Source organism: Urocampus carinirostris, chromosome 5 (genome assembly GCF_059441175.1).
Source record: "Urocampus carinirostris isolate Australia breed hairy pipefish chromosome 5, RoL_Ucar_1.0, whole genome shotgun sequence".
Lineage (NCBI taxonomy): Eukaryota > Metazoa > Chordata > Actinopteri > Syngnathiformes > Syngnathidae > Urocampus > Urocampus carinirostris.
In genome coordinates, this window is record NC_142353.1 from 11,007,394 (window position 1) to 11,028,446 (window position 21,053).

General features: G+C 37.9%; 2 protein-coding genes across 5 annotated transcripts in view; both read right to left on the reverse strand.

The window, feature by feature from the left end:
* The window catches only part of cds1 (CDP-diacylglycerol synthase (phosphatidate cytidylyltransferase) 1), a 29,471-nt gene extending 24,382 nt beyond the window's left edge, over positions 1 to 5,089 (reverse strand). The window contains exon 1 of the mRNA XM_088335691.1: positions 4,629 to 5,089. Within this exon, the coding sequence (XP_088191817.1) occupies positions 4,629 to 4,697 (69 nt within the window). The 5' untranslated portion in view covers positions 4,698 to 5,089. The remainder of the gene's footprint in view (positions 1 to 4,628) is intronic.
* A 2,729-nt stretch (positions 5,090 to 7,818) lies between these two features.
* wdfy3 (WD repeat and FYVE domain containing 3) overlaps positions 7,819 to 21,053 on the reverse strand; it is a 108,862-nt gene continuing 95,627 nt past the window's right edge. For all 4 annotated transcript variants that reach the window (XM_088335683.1, XM_088335684.1, XM_088335682.1 and 1 more), the window contains 9 exons: positions 18,263 to 18,421; positions 18,015 to 18,194; positions 16,938 to 17,120; positions 16,772 to 16,865; positions 16,569 to 16,703; positions 14,880 to 15,119; positions 13,261 to 13,372; positions 12,994 to 13,191; positions 7,819 to 11,937 (listed from right to left, as the gene is read on the reverse strand). In XM_088335683.1, the coding sequence (XP_088191809.1) occupies positions 11,811 to 11,937; positions 12,994 to 13,191; positions 13,261 to 13,372; positions 14,880 to 15,119; positions 16,569 to 16,703; positions 16,772 to 16,865; positions 16,938 to 17,120; positions 18,015 to 18,194; positions 18,263 to 18,421 (1,428 nt within the window). In that variant the 3' untranslated portion in view covers positions 7,819 to 11,810. The remainder of the gene's footprint in view (positions 11,938 to 12,993; positions 13,192 to 13,260; positions 13,373 to 14,879; positions 15,120 to 16,568; positions 16,704 to 16,771; positions 16,866 to 16,937; positions 17,121 to 18,014; positions 18,195 to 18,262; positions 18,422 to 21,053) is intronic.

Genomic DNA, 21,053 nt, shown 5'->3' on the forward strand with positions numbered 1-21,053 from the left:
GACCCACCCTAACGAAAAGGATGAGGGGGAAAGTTCAAGTCGTACGTCTCCAGACAAACTCTTGGACTCGTTCCACCCGATAATTAATGCCATTTTCTGATCATAACAAAAGAATACAACAGAATAGAATAGGACGAAATGAAAATGTACAAGAATAGAATAGTGCTTTGTTGGTTGCCCAATCCAAGTTCAACCGCGACAAAAGTTTGGCAGCACATTGAATCTATTTAGGGCACTAGAATGTAACATGACAAACAAATATAGAGAGTATCCTGACCAGCTGTATCTCTGTGTGGTGTGGAGGCTGCAGCGCTTCCGACTGGGGTAGTGTGAGGAGGGTGACGAGGGCAGCAGAGAAAATCATCGGGACTTCTCTCCCCTCCATTCATGACATTGGCCAGAAGCGCTGCCTATCCCAAGCTAAGAACATTATCAGGGACCCCTCTCACCCCTATCATGGACTGTTCACTCTGCTAGCCTCTGGGAAGAGGTACTGCAGTGTGCGGTGCAGGACCACCAGGTTCCACAATAGTCTTGTCCCCCTGGCCATTAGACTGTTAAATGGTCAATCAAACACATAGTAAATCTAAACTGCTGCTAATCTGTACATCTGTTGGTTTTGTTTGACTTTTTGCACTACTGGCAGTTCTTTATATCTAGCCACTCCTTGCACATCTGTTTCTCTGCACTATTTTACTTACAGTGTTATTGTTACAGTGTTATTGTTACTGTTTACCTGACTTGTTTACCTGACTGCCCATTTTGCACATCTGGTTAGCTGCTCCTCTTGCACTATTTGCACTACTGTAAAATACTATACATAGCCATAATTATTTAGTATATTATTAGTACTCAATACTCCAACTCAATACAACATTTTATTTATATCTGTACATTCAAGGAAACTGTGCGGGTCAGATGTATCGACATTTCGTTCTGTATACACGTGTACTAGAATGACAATAAAGTAGATCTGAATCTGAATCTCTGAAAAAATACGTAATCGCAAATTTTGAAGGTCATTTACCTTGACCTGACTGATGTAGTTTGGTTGTTTTACTTTCGATTGTGTTTAATTTCCCCGATTTTCCTTTTGAGGGTGCTGTTGTCGTTTGTGACTTCAGTGTACTAATTGTCCTCATTAGTGGTGGTGTGTCATTTCCAATGTTTGAATCATAACATTGCTCCATATTTAATAATATTGAATGATTTTAACAATATGTAATAATAATTTAATAACAATGTATTGATTTGATAATTTTTTGCTTCATCCTTGGTTGTGCCTTTGTTTAAATGCTTGACTACTTAATTTACCTTACTTTAAATATGTAAAAAGATTGAATAATTATAAAATTGAGAAATAATATATTAGAGTTAATATGTTTTAGTTGCTGAAAAGGAAAATTTGAATGTTGTATACATATTAAATGTTTTTCTTCACTAAAAACCCTAATTTTAAAACAGATTCAAACCTTTACAGTCACAGAAAGGATTTTTAATTTATTTTTTTAAAGTTAAATTAAAATTGTGTAAAAAGTTGTAATAGGCAACTCGTCCAATATATTTAATAAATTTGGAGGGTTTAAAAAAAAATTTGAAAGCATTTGTGCTTCTGTGAAAGGTGTTTTATGGATGATGAATTTTGGTCTAAATCTGGCCCGTTTTAGTCCAAAAATAGACGTCGGAAATTGGGTTGGGTTTAGCTCATCTGACGTAAACCAAATTTTATGTTGTCCTTCTGACGTCTCTTTCAAGACATTTTCCCGACCAAATATAAACATTAAATAGACACATCCTTGGCGCCTTTTAACATATTTTCAACCAATTTTGCTAGGAGGGTAGAATGTTTTTCGACCAAATAAAGACGTTTTTGAACTAAACTTTGGCGTAAAAAAATCAATTTTATTAGGTTTGTAGATGGTTCAATTAAACAAAACTGACTTTTTTATTATGGAACACCTTCAAAAGAGATTTCATAGCACGACAGTTAACTATTTTGACTATTATTGCACTTATTGTTTTGACTATAATAAACTGTTCACATCATCGTCACCATTAGCTCATCATGTTACTGTTCTTTGATTTCCTCACATTTTAGTGCAGATTTGCTTTTGTAACCCAGGAGATTTAATGTGGGCTTCTCTCCCAGTCCCCCTGACAAGTTCAAGTCCATTGAATCCTTCTCTCTTTACTTTGAGTGTCTACTAAAGTTTCAATTTATCAAGGTCTTTTTCGAGGCATTTTATTAACCATACAAAAACGACTTATGGACGGAACTATGGCGCGCTTTCTTGACATATTGTCAGCCTATTTATTGGGGGTCAGTAGAGCGTTAAAATAAACAATTGTTAATCCTATTAACCAAGACCTTTTTTTGCCCAAATAAAGATGACGTATAGACAGACAAATGTTTTGCTGTGTGAGTAGAGGGTTAAATTAAACAACTGTAAATGTTGTTCTGAGATGTTTTTGACCAAAGGTATACAGGTCCTAGGAGCTTTTTTAATGCATTTTCAACAATTATGTGCAGAGTCGGAGCAAGGTTACATTGAACAATTGTTAGTCTTTTGCAAGATGTTTTTTTCTAACTTATATAGACGACTTAGAGATGACGCCTTGGCGCGTTTGTAACGTAATTATAACCAAATTTTGCTGTGTGGGTAGAGGGTAAAGTTAAAAAATTGATGACATCTTCCCCAAGATGTTTTTTCGACCAAGTTAAGACTAAGAGACTCCTTGTGATTAAGGGTTATACAAATATACAGGATTTGACTTATGGACAGATCCTTGGCGCTTTTTTTCAAAGGCACAGTGTGTAATATTTGAGCACTATATTTTTCTGTGTGGTGATGTCCAACGAAAAACAAGTGCGAAAAAAAATGAGGAAGCATACAAACTAGGGAGACTCAAAGTTACCAAAACACATTATTTTCTCTCACTTTTTTTCCTAGCCTTTTGCTAAGAAAATATTTAAGAAGAAAAGAAGAAAATTTGAAAAATAAAAACAAATATGAAAAAAGAGAAAACTATCAGGAAAGGGGAAAAGGGAAACAAATGAAGAGAAGGGGAAAAGGAAATAAAATAAAGAAAAATAGGTAAACGTCAAAAAGAAAAGTAACCAAAAGGAAAAATAACAAAAAAAAATACTGAAAAGAAGCAAAATTTATATTTCGGTGATTTTTTTTTTTTTTTTTTTTACTACATTCTAAATGGTTTCTGTTTTTTATTTTGGAGGTATAAATAAGTGAAAGTATGTGCAATAACAAGAAAATATGCCAGGTTTTGATGGTAGCATTGGCAGCAAGATGGCGGCCAATCATGTCAGCTCCCTCTAGGTGAGGGTCAAGTCAAGTCATGTTTATTTGTATAGCCCCGATTCACAAGCCGTCTCAAAGGGCAACAGAGACCACAGATTATTGCAAACTACAGACTATTTTTTACACCATTCCCTGATCTAAAACCTACATGAGAGCAAAGGAAAACAAGTACAACTCTGACTGCAACGTTATTGACGCACATTCAGACACAGGCTTAAAAGGGGCAGTCTGTTTAGCCAATCAGAATGTAGAATACGACGCATGATGAAAATCCGTAAAGTAGCAAAACCGCGAAAAGTATATGGCTATAGAGCAATACATTACAGTAACTTTAATACTTAATAATAATTATTTAGTGGGGGGAAAACAACACACACTGACTTAACACAGGCACACTTTTTCAAGAGACATTTTAATTTCTAACCTGTGTGTTTCATTTGGTCAGGGAGAAGTTTTTTTTGACCTATTTTTAAAATTAAACACTTATGTGGTCATAATCTCGCCCAATGTTTAAAACACCGGCGTATTCTAAAGCTAATTTGGTGAGATTTGTGAATGGGGTGGCGAAACTAAAACTGCAATAATTTGTTTATTTCCTCATCACCAGCAACACAGGCTGAGAAGAGTCTTTTCATCTTAAGTAAAAAAGAACATCCTAATTTCTCGGCCACAGAGTAGTTTAGGAAGTGTGTTTTTACATAATAGTTCATATATTACAGCTTATTTATAAATCTATAATGATTTTTTTACCACTAGGAGGCACTATATAATAAACATTGTCCCATTAATTGTATTTGAACCCTTTTTTGCTGGGTAAGTAAAAGGTTGCATTGAACAATTTTGACGTCTTTTGCAAGACTTTTTGACCACATAATACGATTTATGGACGGAACAGAGAGCCTTTTTAGATGGCTCATTAACGTATTGTCAACCCGGTTTAATCGTACTTAACTATTGCAAACCCATTTTATTGGGTAAATTGAACAACAATTTATTTCTGTTTGTTGTCTATTTAGCCCTTGAGGAAATCGAAGTTCGGACAGGAAAAGGTAGGCTTTTTCTTCAAACTAATTGCAAGAAAATATGACTGTAAAACACATAGCTGTGAACCAAATATATGAATATGATAAAAATGAGACATCAATTTAATCCTTTAACTATAATTCAAAGCGGCAAATGCTATTTTTAGCCCAGTGGAGGATTAGCCACTTAGCAGGCTAACAAGCCATTTATTAGCTTCCTTCCCGCCTCGCTTCTACCTGACAATTATCCGGCAGACGTAAAAAATTTGGGGGCCATTTATATTCCCACCTTATCGCTTAAGTTGTCGGTTCCGTCCACGTCCTCCCCGCCGCCTCCTCGTCGCCGGAGTTCGGCCATGTCGTCGCCGCCGAACAAGCGAACCGCCCTCGGGGAGAGTTCGGGAAGGCAGCCGGAGAAATAAACCACACTCGCTCGCTTCTCTTTCTTCTTTCACGGCAGCTGGAATTGTCCGGCAGGATATAAAATGTCTGATAAAAGACGTAGTAAAAGCCGGGGAAGGACAACCGAGGAGAGGTTAGAAATTCGGTTGACTCGGTTCCGACTGCGTGTTTGTGTTTATCGCTGCAGTCTGCTGTCATGTCATAACACTGCGGGGTATTACATCCTAAGCGAGAGTTTCAAAATAAAACTATTTCCGACTCTGTTTTCATTGGTCAGATTTATTTTGGTGAGTTTATTTATTTTTACTTCTGGAGTGGCGCTTTAAAAGTTAGCTTGATGCGCATATATGCTGCAGTTGACTGCCGGGGCTCACTGCGGATGCTGTGTGCGCATGCGCGAGACGCTTTCTGACGTCACCTAGCAACCAAAACACGAACGATTTAGAGGAAATCGGACCAGAAGGAATTGATTGCAGTGTTATTTTCTTATTCATTTAATTTTAATAAACCTAATCATGGTATTGATTTCATTATATGTTTAACAGGCAGCACGGCGGCGCAGTGGTTAGCGTGTGTGCGGCACAGTTCTGAGGTCATGAGATCGAACCTCCTGTGTGGAGTTTGTATGTTCTCCCCGTGCTTGCACTCCGGTTTCCTCCCACATTCCAAAGACATGCATTTCAGGTTAATTGACCAGTCCAAATTGTCCTTAGGTGTGAATGAGCGAGTGAATTTTCTGTCCCTGTGTGTCCCCTGCCCACTGCCCGAAGATAGCTGGGATGGGCTCCAGCGCCCCCGCGACCCTACTGAGGATAGGCGGTACAGATAATGGATGGATGGATGGATATGTTCAACAACAAAAAAAGACAAAATTACTCCCGGATTAGTTTCTTAGACAATTAAAAACATTTTAATTCCAGAACACAAAGAAAAATAGCTACAAGTTTATGATATTTAAAAAAACTGTTTTGTTGTGACATTGCTTTGATTTGTTTAAGTTTTTTTTCCACACATAAAATATTCAAAACCAAATACAAAATGTGTATAGATTAGTGACAATGTATTAAAGTTTTTAACGTCTTGTTTTGTTGGATAAAGCATGGAAAATCTGAAAAAAATCCGGCTATTTAATTAACAAATATATCGCAGGTTTGGTTGCTAAGGAAAAGCATCCCAAGACAAATAATGCTTGTTTAATTTGTTTTTCCATAAGACCCTTTTTTGACCATTTTACCCAACATTTTAGTGATTCTCCAAATTTTTTTTATGTATAATACATATATAGATGTATAAATATAAATATTTAAAAATAAAAACTTAAATATTACTGTTTATTTTAAAGGCAACTAAAATAGCACATATTATTTTTAAATAAAACAAAAGATAACATTTTTTTCTCCTCCAATTAAGAATTTGACCAAACCAAACTTGGGTCAATTTGACCCACTTTGACCCAAACTTGTTTTTTTTTTAACCTATTTTAAGAACACCCCAAACAACTGGGTCGTTTAGTGTAAAACAGCTCAGGAAAATGGGTCAAATTCAACTAAGTACTAGGCTGGTCCGATTTTAGGGGGTTATTTTAACCCAAATTTGGGTTATTTGAACAAAACTCTGAACGGAATTCGGTTAGATTAACAATAAATATTAGGGTTGGTCACATTTTTACCCATGCTGTCTTTAGTTTGATTCGAAAATGGGACGAACCCAATGCATGGGTAAATGTGACCCATTTTTTAATTTTTCAAAACATCCAAAATCTATGGGTAATTTTAAAATTATAAACCAGACTGCTCAGGATAAAATATATATATTTTTTTAAATCTAAATAAGAATACTATCCATCCATCCATCCATTATCTGTACCGCTTATCCTCAGTAGGGTCGCGGTTGTGCTGGAGCCCATCCCAGCCAACTCCGGGCAGTGGGCAGGAGACACCCTGAACTGGTCACAGGGCACACAGAGACAGACAACTCACTCGTTCATTCACACCCAGGGACAATTTTGACCGGACAATTGACCTGACATGCATGTTTTTGGAACGTGGGAGGAAACCGGAGTGCCTGGAGGAAACCCACACAAGCACGGCGAGAACCTGCAAACTCCGCACAGGAAGGTTGGTAGCTGGATTTGAACCCATGACCTCAGACGCGCTGCCCATAAGAATACTATTTTTTCACAAAATTATTTTGTAGAAAATACTACGTTCTAAATTATTTTTTAGGGGGTTGTTTCTGCAAAACCAGGTCGTTGGATCCGATCGTCCCATGTACTGTATTAGTCCACTTTTGACCCAAACCTGGGCTATTTCGAACGCAAGTGTTTCTAGAGATGCCACAAAAATAACCCAAGTTTGGGTCAAAGATGAGCCAAGCCAATACTTGGGTCATTTTATACACAACAAACCAATTGTTTGGATTGTTCTAAACACAATGACTAAACAAGAAATGTTGCAGGTGTTGTTTTTATACAAATTTACCCAAGTATTGGGTTGGTACATTTTTGACCCAAACTTGGGTTATTTTTTATCCAATTGTTTTGAAGTTGCGCATGCGTCTTACAATGCACTCTGAAAACAGCTTGGGTCAATTTGACCATCCTCCCATATTGTTCTGCTCGTATTGTTCATGACCCAATTTTGGGTTGAACTAAACAAAAAGACCCGACTAGGAAATGTTGTGTTGTTTTTTGTTGTCTTTTGCAAAACAACAAAGGACGTTGTGTGCTGAACCAAACCTGGGTTATTTGGACCCATGTGTTTTTACAGACGCCACAAAAATAACTCAAGTTTGGGTCAAAAATAGACCAAACCAATACTTGTGTCAATTTCACCCAATCTGTTGTTTTATTAAAAAAAAAAAAAAAAAAATTTAAGGATTAGTCTTCACAAAATGACCCCAACTGTTTCATGGAAAATGAACATTTTGGGGAGGGTTTGTTTTAAATAATACCTTAAACTATTTTTGGGTGCAGTTTTGACGCAAACGTGGGTTATCTTTTTAATCTAATTGTTTTTAGAGTGTAGGGAAGGAAATGTCAAATAGGAAGAGACAGTTCTTGGAAATAAAACAAAACATTTTGTGGTTAACAGCAACTTTTTATTTAAAGGCTAAAGAATAAGCATGAGCTCTATTGCATTATTGTAACATCTCGTTTCCATGACGATGACAAGAGTGAATCATTTTTTCCTCGTGATGCGTGTGAACACAACAAACACACAAGAAGAAGAAAACATTCATGTAGCACAAGATTGTACAGCAGAAACCCTTCATTTCCCTCCTTTCTTTCGTTTTTTTTTTGTTCAAAAATGGGCGTGTCCTTGAGTGTACGTGAACAGTGTCGGGCCCAGCCCACAAAAACGTGTCTTTTACTTGCAAAAACTACAACAATGGCGACAAGAAGAAGGAAGCCTGGCAGTTCATGCAAAATATTTTTTAGTATTTAAAAAAAGGGAGTAAAAGCAGCCATCATTGCATAAATACTTTACAGTCAAAATCAGGAACAAACATTTCATATAAAAAATTAAAAAGTCTGATCAAAGAAAAAAATGCTCCTTTGTACACAGCTAATTAACAAGGACGTTATGACGTCATCAAACATGGCGTTGCTGAACCTGGCTGCAGCCCCAGCTGAAAAAAGTTTAAATATGACGTCATATTTGGCGACATCTATTGGTCTTAAAGAGTATTTTGTTTTGCCTTAATAATACAAAATACATTAAGTCGGGAAAAATGTATAAGAAATATATAAAAACATTGCAGCTTTAATTTTTCAGGCTAAGGTTATTTTATAATTGAAAAAGAATAACGTTTTTTTTTCCTTCCGCATTGTCAAGTAACATAAAATGAAAGGAAGAGATTTGCCAGAGTTTAGTGGCCACTTTAAGCAAATTTTTTTTTTGTTTTACCCTTGGGTAGGAGAGGAAATCTGGAAAAAAAATAGAAAAGTAATTAACGTGTAAAGTGAGGATATATTTTTAGGTTAAAATATTACGGAATAATTAAGAAGATTAGGGTATTTTATATAATAATTTGTAATAAAAAGATATCGGCCTTTTTACGAGTTTGGTTTAAATTTGCATTAGGCAATTAGACATCATCTAGCGGTCAACTAGAGTAAATGTTTTTTTCCCCTGCCCCAATAATAAAACATATTTGTAAATTACATGAAATGAAATTTGGAAAATTTGATGACAAGCTGAAATAAAACTATAGGAACGAGTTACAGAAATAAAATAAAAATGAGGGATTATAAAAGTAATTGTTATATAAAAGAAAAACTAAAAATTTTTTTGTTTAGCCTTCAAACATAGTCGTTGTGTGTGTGTGTGTGTATATATATTTATATATATATATATATATATATATATATATAGATCCATCCATTATCTGCAACGCTTATCCTCCTTAGTAGGGTCGTGGGGGTGCTGGGGCCCAACCCAGCTATCTTCGGGCGGTGGGCAGGGGACACCCTAAACTGGTTGGTATATATATATATATATATATATATATATATATATATATATATATATGTATATATATAAATAGAAGACTGTAGATTTAAACATTTTCAGTCTTTTTGAACTATTTCCAGGCGTAATATATATATACTGGACTGTCTCAGAAAATTAGAATATTGTGATAAAGTTCTTTATTTTCTGTAATGCAATTAAAAAAACAAAAATGTCATACATTCTGGATTCATTACACATCAACTGAACTATTTCAAGCCTTTTATTATTTGAATATTGCTGAATTTGGCCTACAGCTTAAGAAAACTCAAAAATCCTATCTCACAATATTAGAATATAATGAAAAAGTATACAAGTAGGCTATTCAACTAATCACCTGAATCATCTAATTAACTCGAAACACCTTGCGAGGTTTCCTGAGCCTTAAAAACACTCAGCTTGGTTCAGTAAACTAAATCACAAGTATGGGGAAGACTGCTGATCTGACTGCTGTCCAGAGGACCATAATTGATACCCTCCATCAGGAGGGTAAGACACAAAAAGAAATTTATCAAAGAGCAGGCTGTTCACAGAGTGCAGTTTCAAAGCATATCCACAAAAAGTCTGTTGGAAGGGAAAAATGTGGCCGGAAACGCTGCACAACCAAGAGAGATGACCGCAGCCTTAACAAAATTGTGAAGAAGAGCCGCTTCCAGAATTTGGGGGAGCTTCAAAGACAGTGGGCTGAAGCTGGAGTCCAGGTATCAAAAGCCACAGTTCACAGACGTGTCCGGGAAATGGGCTACAATAGCCGTATTCCCATGGTCAAGCCACTTCTGAACTCAAGACAACGGAAGAAGCGTCTGACTTGGGCTATGGAGAAGAAGCACTGGACAGTTGCAGAGTGGTCCAAAGTCCTCTTTTCAGATGAAAGCAAGTTTTGCATTTCATTTGGAAGTCAAGGCGCCAGAGTCTGGAGAAAGGCTGGAGAGGAGCAAAATCCAAGTTGCTTGAAATCCAGTGTGAAGTTCCCACAGTCAGCAATGGTTTGGGGAGCCATGTCAGCTGCTGGTGTTGGTCCACTGTGTTTCATCAAGTCCAGAGTAAATGCAACTGTGTACCAAGAGATTTTAGAGCACTACATGCTTCCATCTGCTGAAAAGCTCTATGGAGATGAGGATTTCATTTTCCAGCATGATCTGGCACCTGCCCACAGTGCCAAAACCACCAGTAATTGGTGCACTGACCATGGCCTCACTGTCCTTGATTGGCCTGCTAATTCCCCTGACCTGAACCCCATTGAGAATTTGTGGGGTATAGTTAAGAAGAAGATGAAAGACACCAGACCTGCAAATGCAAATGAGCTGAAGGCCGCTATCGAAGCATCCTGGGCATCAATAACACCTCAGCAATGCCACAGGCTGATTGCCTCCATGCCACGCCGGATTGATGCAGTAATCCGTGCAAAAGGATTCCCAACCAAGTACTGAGTGCATCAATGGACATTTTCAAATGTTTGATTTAGTTTTGCTGTTATAAAATTATTTTTTACTTGGTCTGAGGAAGTATTCTAATATTTTGAGATAGGATTTTTGAGTTTTTTTCAGCTGTAAGCCAAAATCAGCAATATTCAAATAATAAAAGGCTTGAAATAGTTCAGTTGATGTGTAATGAATACAGAATGTATGACAGTTTTGTTTTTTTAATTGCATTACAGAAAATAAAGAACTTTATCACAACATTCTAATTTTCTGAGACAGTCCTATATATTTATATATATATATATATATATGATTCTGATTAAAAAAATCATGTATGAAATGACATGAGGGAGTTGTTTGGAGGGGAGAAAAAATAAAATAAAAGTTTCTTTTTAACTGTTTGGTAAAGTTGTGATATTTATAAAATATTTATGCTTAAAATAAATATTTAAACTTAGATGATGAATTTGTTCTTTGGATGAGAGAAAAAAAAAACTGAAAAAACCTTTAATAGTTGGTTAAGTGACATTAAAAAAGAATTCTGAATGAAAGAAATGATGTGATAAATTTATTTCCATGGGGAAGAAAAAAACAAAAAAATTAGTAACTTGATGAGGTAATATTGTATCTTATATATTTCTTTTTTGCTAACAATTTCTTATTAAATTCTTATTATTCTTATTTTGTATTTATTTCAATTTATGTCTGTATTCGTTATTGGCACTTGCATTTGGCTGCAACCAGGTTCCAAGCATGTAAAATAAAATAAACAGTAAGAAAGAAAATTGTGTAGATGTGTACAAGCTAGACGTCTTTTGTCTTCCAGATAACGAATCATGACATGACAATGAGAATTCTATATTTATACTTTAAAAAAACAACAACAATGCACACAAATCCCTTTTTCATAGAAAATCCTGTACACTTAGACTGACCCAACATATTTCATATTCATAAAGTTATATTTCATATTTCAGAAAGCAGCAACTTAATTTGGCCTACTGGAAAGAAAAACAATTGCATAACGAGTAAAGTTTTTGTTCATGAGTGACATTCATATTTCTTACATTTTGGGGGGGAAAAGGTGCGCGGTTACCTGTATGTACACTATAGACAGGCGGGTGGACGACGAGGCGCTCACTTTTTGTGCTCGTCGGCGGAGACGACGGGGCGCTCGTGCTGCAGGTTGCAGTAACAGTTTTGGCAAACGCGAACCGGCGACGAGATCTTCAGTCGTTTGATCTCAGATTGGAAGCGGCTGCATCTGACCACAAAATACCACATTTCCTCAATTCACATTCAAAATTCAAATTTCAAAAGTTTCATTGCAAGAACTTTTCACATTTTTTAGACAGGAGACACAACAAAAAAACCTTCGAGACATGTTTTCAATTCACTTGCCTGAAAATTAACTACATTATTAATCAGGAGGATAATTCATACACTATTCCGTCAAGTATCAGTAAATTTAGCAATCAGATAGCAAACTAATTGGTTAAGTATCTAATTAACCACTGTACAATTTGCCTAAAATCCCAATTTAACACATACACAAAGTGAATTGAATTCTGTTTTTGAACCAGTTGGAGAATGTGGACGGTTTTGGTCTCTTTTGTAAAGTAACACATCTGAAGTTTTGTCCCAAACTGAAATAAACACTGCAAATGCTACTAACATACAGTAATCTGAGTTAGAACATGCAGAAATATAAGGTTTTTCAATCAAATGCCTGCAGATGAGTGTCGCATCGACATCTTAGCTCGAAAACAGGTGAGGCAATTGCTTTAAGCCTTACCTGGTGTTATTGGCCGAGAAAGCTGTCAATCGAACGGGGAGAAGGTAACTAAAATATTGGGAATAATATTACGAGTCTGTTTATTTTTAAAGGGGAGTTTTGGAGCAAAACAAATAAATTTCAAGGAGCAACGTCCAACGAAGCAGACACGCTTTTAGGTGGATTTCTATTCATCTATTGTCATAATTGTGTGTTTAGGAATAAATATTTTACATGTTTGGATTGTCCTTGATGTAGCGAAGCCATTTCCGTGGACATTCAAAGAATTTGAAGATGGCTAGTGGACGTCTTGGGTGAGTTACGCCGTATTTAGTTATCGGGTATCTTGTTTCAGATTGACCGTGATGTTTCTGTGATGAGTAAATTTTGGGAGTAGAAGAAGAATCCGCTTTGAGTTAAAAAAACGATTTCAAATATCGGGCACAAAAAGATTTTGGTGTATAAGGAGACAGCGCTAGTTTTCAAAATAGAAGACTAGATTTAAAATTTTTTAGTCTTTTTGAACTATTTCCAGGCGTAACTTACTTCTGACAGAAGAGTTGTCCACAATTGCGGCAGTGGTGCCGTCGCTCGGTGAGGGAGAATCGCACGGCGCACCCCGAACAGCTGTCCACCACCTCGTCCTTCACCCAATGATCGGCCGCCGAGCGACCCGGCTGCTCACTCACCGACCAGCTGAAGACGCGCCCCCGACCGTCGCCCACCAGGATTTTGCTGTGGTCCCTGTTAGCCAAACACCAGAAGACGTTAGCTGATGCCCGGCAGCTAGCTTGCGACAAGATGGCGTCTCACTTGGAGATGGCCAGCGCGCTGATCTCAGCTGGGTGTGCGTTGTCCTTACGGTCGAATGCTGTGTGCATGGTGAGTTTGCTGCGGAAGACCAGTTGACGCTCCCACCTATAGCCTGTTAGCATGTTAGCAACACAGTAACGTAAATAGAGGGGTTGCGCTGAAAGCGCTGACAGGGGTGCATGACTCCAAAACAAAAATATTCCACTAGCTGTATCATAAGTCAAGGGCCTCCAACCTTTTTCAAGCAGAGGATACTTTTTGTTACTAATTAGCGCAAAAGGCACGCAGTTTGATATGGATTTCTAAAATAGAAACTTAGCTAGATAGCTTACTATATAGCTAAAAAGTAGCTTAATAGTTAGTTAGAAGGGTAAACAGGTAAACTAAAAGTGAGAAAGATAATGGTAAAAAGCCAACTAAATAGCTAAACAAAAAGCTTAAAAAATTAGATAGATAGCTAGAAAGGAGGCCAAAATTTAGCTTAGTAACTAGCAAAGAAGGTAAAATGCTAGGTAGATAGCATGCAAAAAAATTATAAAGCTAACCAGATAGCTTGCTACATAGCTTAAAATGTAGGAAGACAGATAGCTAGAAAAATAAACAGGTAAAAAACTAAAGAGAGCTACATAACTAGCTTAGAGAGTAAAATAAAAAGCCTACTAAATAGCCAAATAGAAAGTAAAAAAAAAGCTAGCTAGCTAGCCAGCAGAAATGTTAGCTAAACAGTATGCAAAACATGTAAAAAACTAGCAAGATAGCTTGCTAAATAGCTAATACGGTAGGAAAAGAGCTAGCTACGAAGCTAAAAAGGTAGCCAGATAGCTAGTTAAAAATAACTCTTTTAACTCATTTGTTTTATAAAACCCATAAACCAGAAATTCATTTGTTGTATTTCCTGTAAATTAAACCAATAAGTTGATGAATAAATATATTTGTTCAATATATGAATCGATTATCATTCTATTCAGAGTGATATCACGCATTTGGTTGAGCTTTTTTTAATTGTAGAATGAAAATTGTGAAAGTGAGAAAAGGACTGTTTCAAGTACAGTATAAATGCCAACCCACAACCCAAATAAAATGAACATCCAAGTTTATTAGAGCGCTTTTAAGAATGAATCATACTTCCACACGCAACAAAAGAAGCTGCAATGACTATTTCAGCCAGAAGATTGCGTCAGCAGGTAGAATCTTTTTGAAGTTACATACACCACCATTAATCTAAAAAAAACACTTGAAAAAAATGTTTTAAGATTTTTTTTAGAGCCTCCTTTCTATATTGTGAAACTAACATTTATATTTTTGGATTTCGGCTTGATGAAGGTGTGCGCCATTGTGTCGGGTAGTTGAAGGTTGTGCAAAAAACGAATAAAGTTTTTTTATGATTTTTCTCTACAATTTTGGGTAGTGAAGGGGTGCGCCATTTTGTCAGGTGGTCGAAGGGGGTTTGTAAATTGAAAATTTATGAAAAAGTGTTGTGGTTTTATTTTACAGCCTCCCGCAACACTAAGCTGAATTACATTTTTCCCAATTTGACTTGAGTGAGAGGGGGTGAACCAGTGGCAGTTGTCCGTAAACCAAAACATTTGAAATCCCAATGAGTCAAAGACGACACTCACCTGCCCTCAGCTGGTTAAAGGTGCGGACCTCCACAGCAGGTGGCTGAAGCAGTTGCGTGTTAGCGCCGGCCGGGCCGTGCGGGTGCACCGGGTGGGGGTGCGCGCCCTTGTGCTGTCCTTCCGGATAATTTACAAACACAAAGCCGTCTTTCTCGTCGATGCTTAGGCTGTCCGACCAGCGGTGAGAATCGTCCGAGCCGCTGTCCATCGACCAGGATGCACCCCCTCTCGAAGACGCACCTGCAAAGAAAAAGCAAGACAAGCGAAACCATTAAAGCTCCAGTTTGTAATATTTGACCACTAGATGGCCTGTGCCACAGCGAGCAGCTAAACGTAAGATAAACATGGTGTTGACCTTATGTATGGTTTCCACTGGGTAAAAGAAATACAAATTTATAGACATATATATTTTTTAAAAAAAAACGTGGTATGATAGTTCATGTAATTTTAACTATTATTACAATCAATGTTTTTTTTTTACTAAAAGAAAGTTTTTACTACCGCTAGGAGGCACTAAATAGCTCACACTGTCCCTTTAACCCTCCTGTTGTCTTCGGGTCAAAATGACCCACCGCTGTGTTATAAATCCCCCAAATGTCAGATAAAAATTTTTTTTACTTCAAATTTCATGTTTTTTCCTACATTATCCCCAACAGTAGAAAAAATAAAATGTTGTTTATAAAGATTTTCATGTAAGCTGTACAAAACAAGTTAGAAAGGTTGTCTTCAGGTCAAAATGACCTGTGAGGCAATATTGTTGAAATCCACAAAAAAAATCGCATAAATATACGAAAAAAATCTGCAAAAAATACGGCTGATTTTAGGATACATTTTTCAACAAATATAGAAAAAAAAAATTTGCAAAAAAATTAATAAGAAACAGCAAAATTATTTTGCTGATTTTGAGAAACATTTTCTACCACATATAAAACCAAAACACGAAAATAGGCATAAATATATGAAAAGAATCTGCCAAATAATACGGCTGACATTTAAGAAATCTCATCTCATCTCATTAGCTGCACGCTTATCCTCAGTAGGGTCGCGGGGGTGCTGGAGCCCATCCCAGCAATCATCGGGCAGTAGGCAGGGGACACCCTGAACTGGTTGCCAGCCAATCGCAGGGCACACAGGGACAGACAACTCGCTCATTCACACCTAGGCACAATTTGGACCGGCCAATCCACCTGAAATGCATGTCTTTGGAATGTGGGAGAAAACCAGAGTGCCCGGGGGGAAACCCACGCAAGCACGGGGAGAACATACAAACCCCGCACAGGAAGTCCGGTAGCTGGATTTGAACACACACAGGAGGTTCCCAAGACCTTAGAACTGTGCTGCACACGCGCTAACCACTGTGCCGCCGTGCTGCCCTCATTTAAGAAATCAGCAAAAGAATCAGCAAAATCATGTTGTTAATTTTAATAAATATTTTCTATCAAATTCAGGAAAAAAAAAAGTTTTTTTTACTTATTTAAATAAATATTTTCTACCAAGATTTGTTTCATTTTAAGAAATATCTTTTTTACTAAAATAAGAATATACACAATAATAACAATAGTAACCCTAACCCTGAATACAATATCTATATTTTAATTCTACGTACAAATGTTAAGTTGGAAAAAGAAGTGATTTAAAAAAAAAACGCCCAGATTTGTGGTTTTTGGCAGTGTTTTTTGTGGGCGTCACCTCTTGGTCTGTGCACGGCGTTCCCTGGTTGGCTGCCAGGCTGACTAGACGGGTTGCGTGGCGCTTTTTGCTCCTGAGTTCCTGCTCCTTCTTCTTCCTCTCCGTCTGAGTCGCTGCTGTCCTCGTCGCCTCCTTCTATAAAACATAGATGACGTTTACTGAGTAAAAGAATTAAAAATTTTGGGAGGTATTTTTGCACGCACCGAGTTTGTCATCTCTGCAGCAGTCGGTAACGTCCACCTCGACGGGTTGCGGAGCAGGGGTTTCTGGGACTTGGAGGAACTCCGTCCTCCAGAACTACAAAAACAGTTTTAAATGAGCGTGAAGTTAGCTTGTGATGCTAAAAGATTTAGTCTGTTTTTTTGTTACCCTGACAATGCCGTCAGAGTGTCCGGTGACAATGACGTTGTGCGTGTCCCACTCGTTCATCTCGGAGACGCAGCAGCAGGAGATGTTTTGGCTGCGGCCCGTGAAGGTGTTAGCGCTAGCTAGCGGGCTGCCGTTGATGCTCCACACGTGGATGTAGGTTCCCGCACACGACACGATGTCGCCCTGCGTAACAGTGAAACCCCCTTATGTTAACATTTTAGTGCAACATTGGAGTCATATTGTCAGATAAGCTCGTAAAATCCATATGTGGATCTACAATGCACTGTCACCCTGAGCACCTCGCGTGAGTTAGCTTTAGCATTTTTGTGGCAGATTTAAAATCAGATAAAAATCCTGTACACATAATTTTTCATGTAATAGCAAATGACCCTTTGCACGTGACGTCACGTTGCCTTCCCCGGCAATAAGAGAAATGACAGGTGGCAAGAAGCACCCTAGCGGACAGCACTTGAATAAGCATCTGAGTTAGGACATATCAATTACCACGACAAAAATATAACTACCACTCTTTACCATGGTGATTTATTGCTGTGAGGTAGGCTGTGCCAACCAGCAAGGTTCTAAACCCGATTTGGAAAACATACGAAATGATTATATGATAAATAATTTGGTGCATCATGTTGTATTATTATTGATGATGTATCCTTAAAAGACAATAAATCTATGAGCAGTTTGGGAGCTAAAAGAGGTGGCTGGACCTTTTCAGTGAACCGAGGCGAAATAACCAGTTTTCTAAAGAGAGCTTTCCTCTTGGGTGATGCATCACATGACAACGCCAAATGACAAGCCACCAGTATCGGCGTCATTTTCACGTATTTAAAAAAACAAATCTTCATTTATTGCGTGTTATTTAGAATCAGACTGCCAAGAAACATGGCAATGGCAACAATTTCAAGCATTTTCTAGCACTTCACCTGACATTCAAGAATTTTCCTGACCTTGAAAACACATCAATAAGATTCAAGCATTTTCAAGGAATTTAAGCACCCATACAAACCCAGTATGACACTCTGCACCCGTGCACTGCCACGCATATTTCCAATTTTTAACGCTCACCGTGAGCTCGTTGATGCAGAGCGCCGAGACAGGGGCCCGGTGCCCCCGCAGTTGGGTAACAAATGACAGCTTGTTGAGGTCCCACACGATGCAGGTTCGATCCCGAGAGCCGCTCACCACGATGTGGTACGATGAAGACGCCGTCAAGCACGTGACGGCATCTGTATGACCCAGAAGTGCCTGCAAAACGGGACGTTGGCTAACTTAAGTCGGAGCGCCGACCAAAAACAAACAAAACAAAAACGTACCTGCTTGAGCGTGAGCGTCTTGGCCCGCTCTTTGGACGTGCCAATTTCCCAAACGCAGATGGCTGTGCTGGTGCCGCCCGTGATTACCAATTTAGGGTTAGGGCAGATAGCCGACAAAATCTGGCCCCATTCCGATAAAGACTCGTACACCACCAGCGCCTGAGAAAATTAAAAAAAGCCATATTCACGGTTCGCACACCTTATTCATGGCCAAATTCAAGCACTTTTTAAGCACTTTCAAAGCCAATTTTCCCGTTTTTCCAGTGCCCAGCATCTTGGTCTGTTCACCTGTCCTCTAGAGTAGACCTAAGATTTATGGCCCGAGCCCAAGCCCGAACCCGAGGCAATTTCGGGCCGGGTCGGGCCTGAAATCTCAGTCATACGGTCGGGTCGGGTTCGGTCCTGCTTTTTTTTTTATTTTTATTTTTTTTAAATTAATTAATAATTATAAATATATGTTCATTAAAAATATATACTTAAACTATGTATGGATACTAGACCAAGGAATACTTGTTATAAAATAAATAATTTGGATAAAACGGAGAAAGAGCTGTAATTGCTATTTTTCCGACTCCTATGCAAATTCCTCCCCCCCTCCGATTTTAAATGAAAAAAACAACAATTTGTTTACATCGCGGGATCCAATGCAACCAGGGTTTCATTCACAATAAAAAAAACATTACATACGGATATTATAGTAAATCAAATAAACATTATTTGTGTACAATTAGTTGTGATTGCGGAAATCATAGCGTACAGTGACGTTGGTGACTTTTCCATCCGCATTAACAAACGCATTTTGTAAAATACGATCGCGCTTTATTGTTTAAATAAACGCGTTATATAGACTAGGATCTCCCAATTATTATAATTAGCTCGCTTTATTTTGTTTTAAAGCGTATTATATAGAATACGATCGCTTTTGTCGGAAGCGTACATTGACGTTGGTGACATTTTCATCCGCGTTAAAAAACGCAATTTGCAGAATAAGATCACGCTTTATTGTTTAAATAAACGCGTTATATAGACTAGTATCTCCCAATTATTATAATTAGCTCGCTTTATTGTTTTAATAAGCGTTTTATATAGAATACGATCAGGGGGGGGGGGGAATTTGCATAGGAGTCGGAAAAGGGCACAACACGTCAACACCCCCTCTCAATGAAAATGCTGCGCTAAAATCTTAAGGACATACTGCTGCTGTGGATTATGGCCCAATGATCAAGTCGTCAAAATGACGGACGCCCTTAAATGTTTTCGCTACCTCTAAAAAAAAAAACGTCAATGACAGATTGTCGCTTAATGTAACATCTGCAGTGCAGACACAGAAATATAAAAGATGTAAATGTTTATACAGTTTTATTTAACTTAGGCCTAGATGTTGTAACAAAAGGCAGGGTTTAATTTGTTATCATAAATCACCCCTCGTTATAAATAAAATATGTAATTTTGGCCCCTTTCGGGCCGGGCCAGCAAATCCAGTTAATTAGTCGGGCTCGGTCCGGGTCGGGTTTAATACCCCTCGGGCCTGCGTCGGGCTCGGGTGCTATTTTTTGGCCCGATCTTACCTCTACTCTAGAGTGCAAAGCATAGGGTGTGATGACGCTTCAGATGACAATGCCATACAAACAAATGCTAGGTACTATTAGTTACAAGGGAAAAATAAATGCAAGGACAGAGCCAAGCCACCAGGTCAATCATTTTTAAGCCGACTTGATTTATTTTTTACTTTTCTTTTTTTTCATTTAATGCGTGGTCCATTAAGTCAGACTGCCAGTAAACATGGGACCAATTTTAAGCATTTACAAGCGCTTTACACGGTAAAAAACATGACACGTACCTGCATATCTTAGAAACGCTTGTCAGTAACAACGTAAGATTTTAGGAGTTATTCCGATAAATCGGGCATGAATAAAATTATTTCGAAACTATCATCTTTACTCAAAATTACTCAATCTAATGAAATTTTGATCCTATGTGTCACTTTTACCGATAAACCACTCCACCCAACTCGTGAGGAAGTAGCTCGGAGTCCAAGTTGAAATTATCAACACAGATCTAAAGCACCATCTTGTGGTTTAGTGTGAAAATCAAATGTGAAGTGATATAAAGTAATGGTAATAAAATCTTAAAACTCAATGGATGAAAATGTATGGAGACAGCAATAGTGATGATGATGATGATGACAATGAAAAAAGTAATGGTGATGGTAATAATAATCATGAGGAAAAAAAATATGGAATCATGAATAACTGACAATGAAATAAGAATCAAAACATATTACAAGTATTCAATTGCACCACCTTTGGCTTTTATGAAAGCTTGCAGTCTCTAAGGGGTTGGACTTGATGAGTGACAAACAGTATTCTTCACCTAACTGTTGCCGACTCTCTTTGATTGCAGTTGCCAGATCATCTTTGCAGATCGGAGCCTTGCTGAGGACAATTCTTTTCAATTTCCACCACTGGTTTTCAATTGGGTTGAGATCTGGGCTGTTTGCAGGCCATGACATTGACTGGATTCGTCTTTCTCCAAGGAATGCTTTCACAGTTTTTGTTCTGTGGCATGATACATTGGCATCTTGGAAAATTGAAGGAATAAAGAAACTGTCCAAAATGTCAACGTAAACTTGTGCATATTTGACCCTAACCATCTCCCCAGTGCCTTTGCTTGACATGCAGCCCCATATCAAGACTGTGGGGCAGATTCATGACTCATCACTGAAGATAACCTTCATCCAGTCATCCACAGTGCATGATTTCCTCTCCATAGCATATTGCGGTCATGTTCT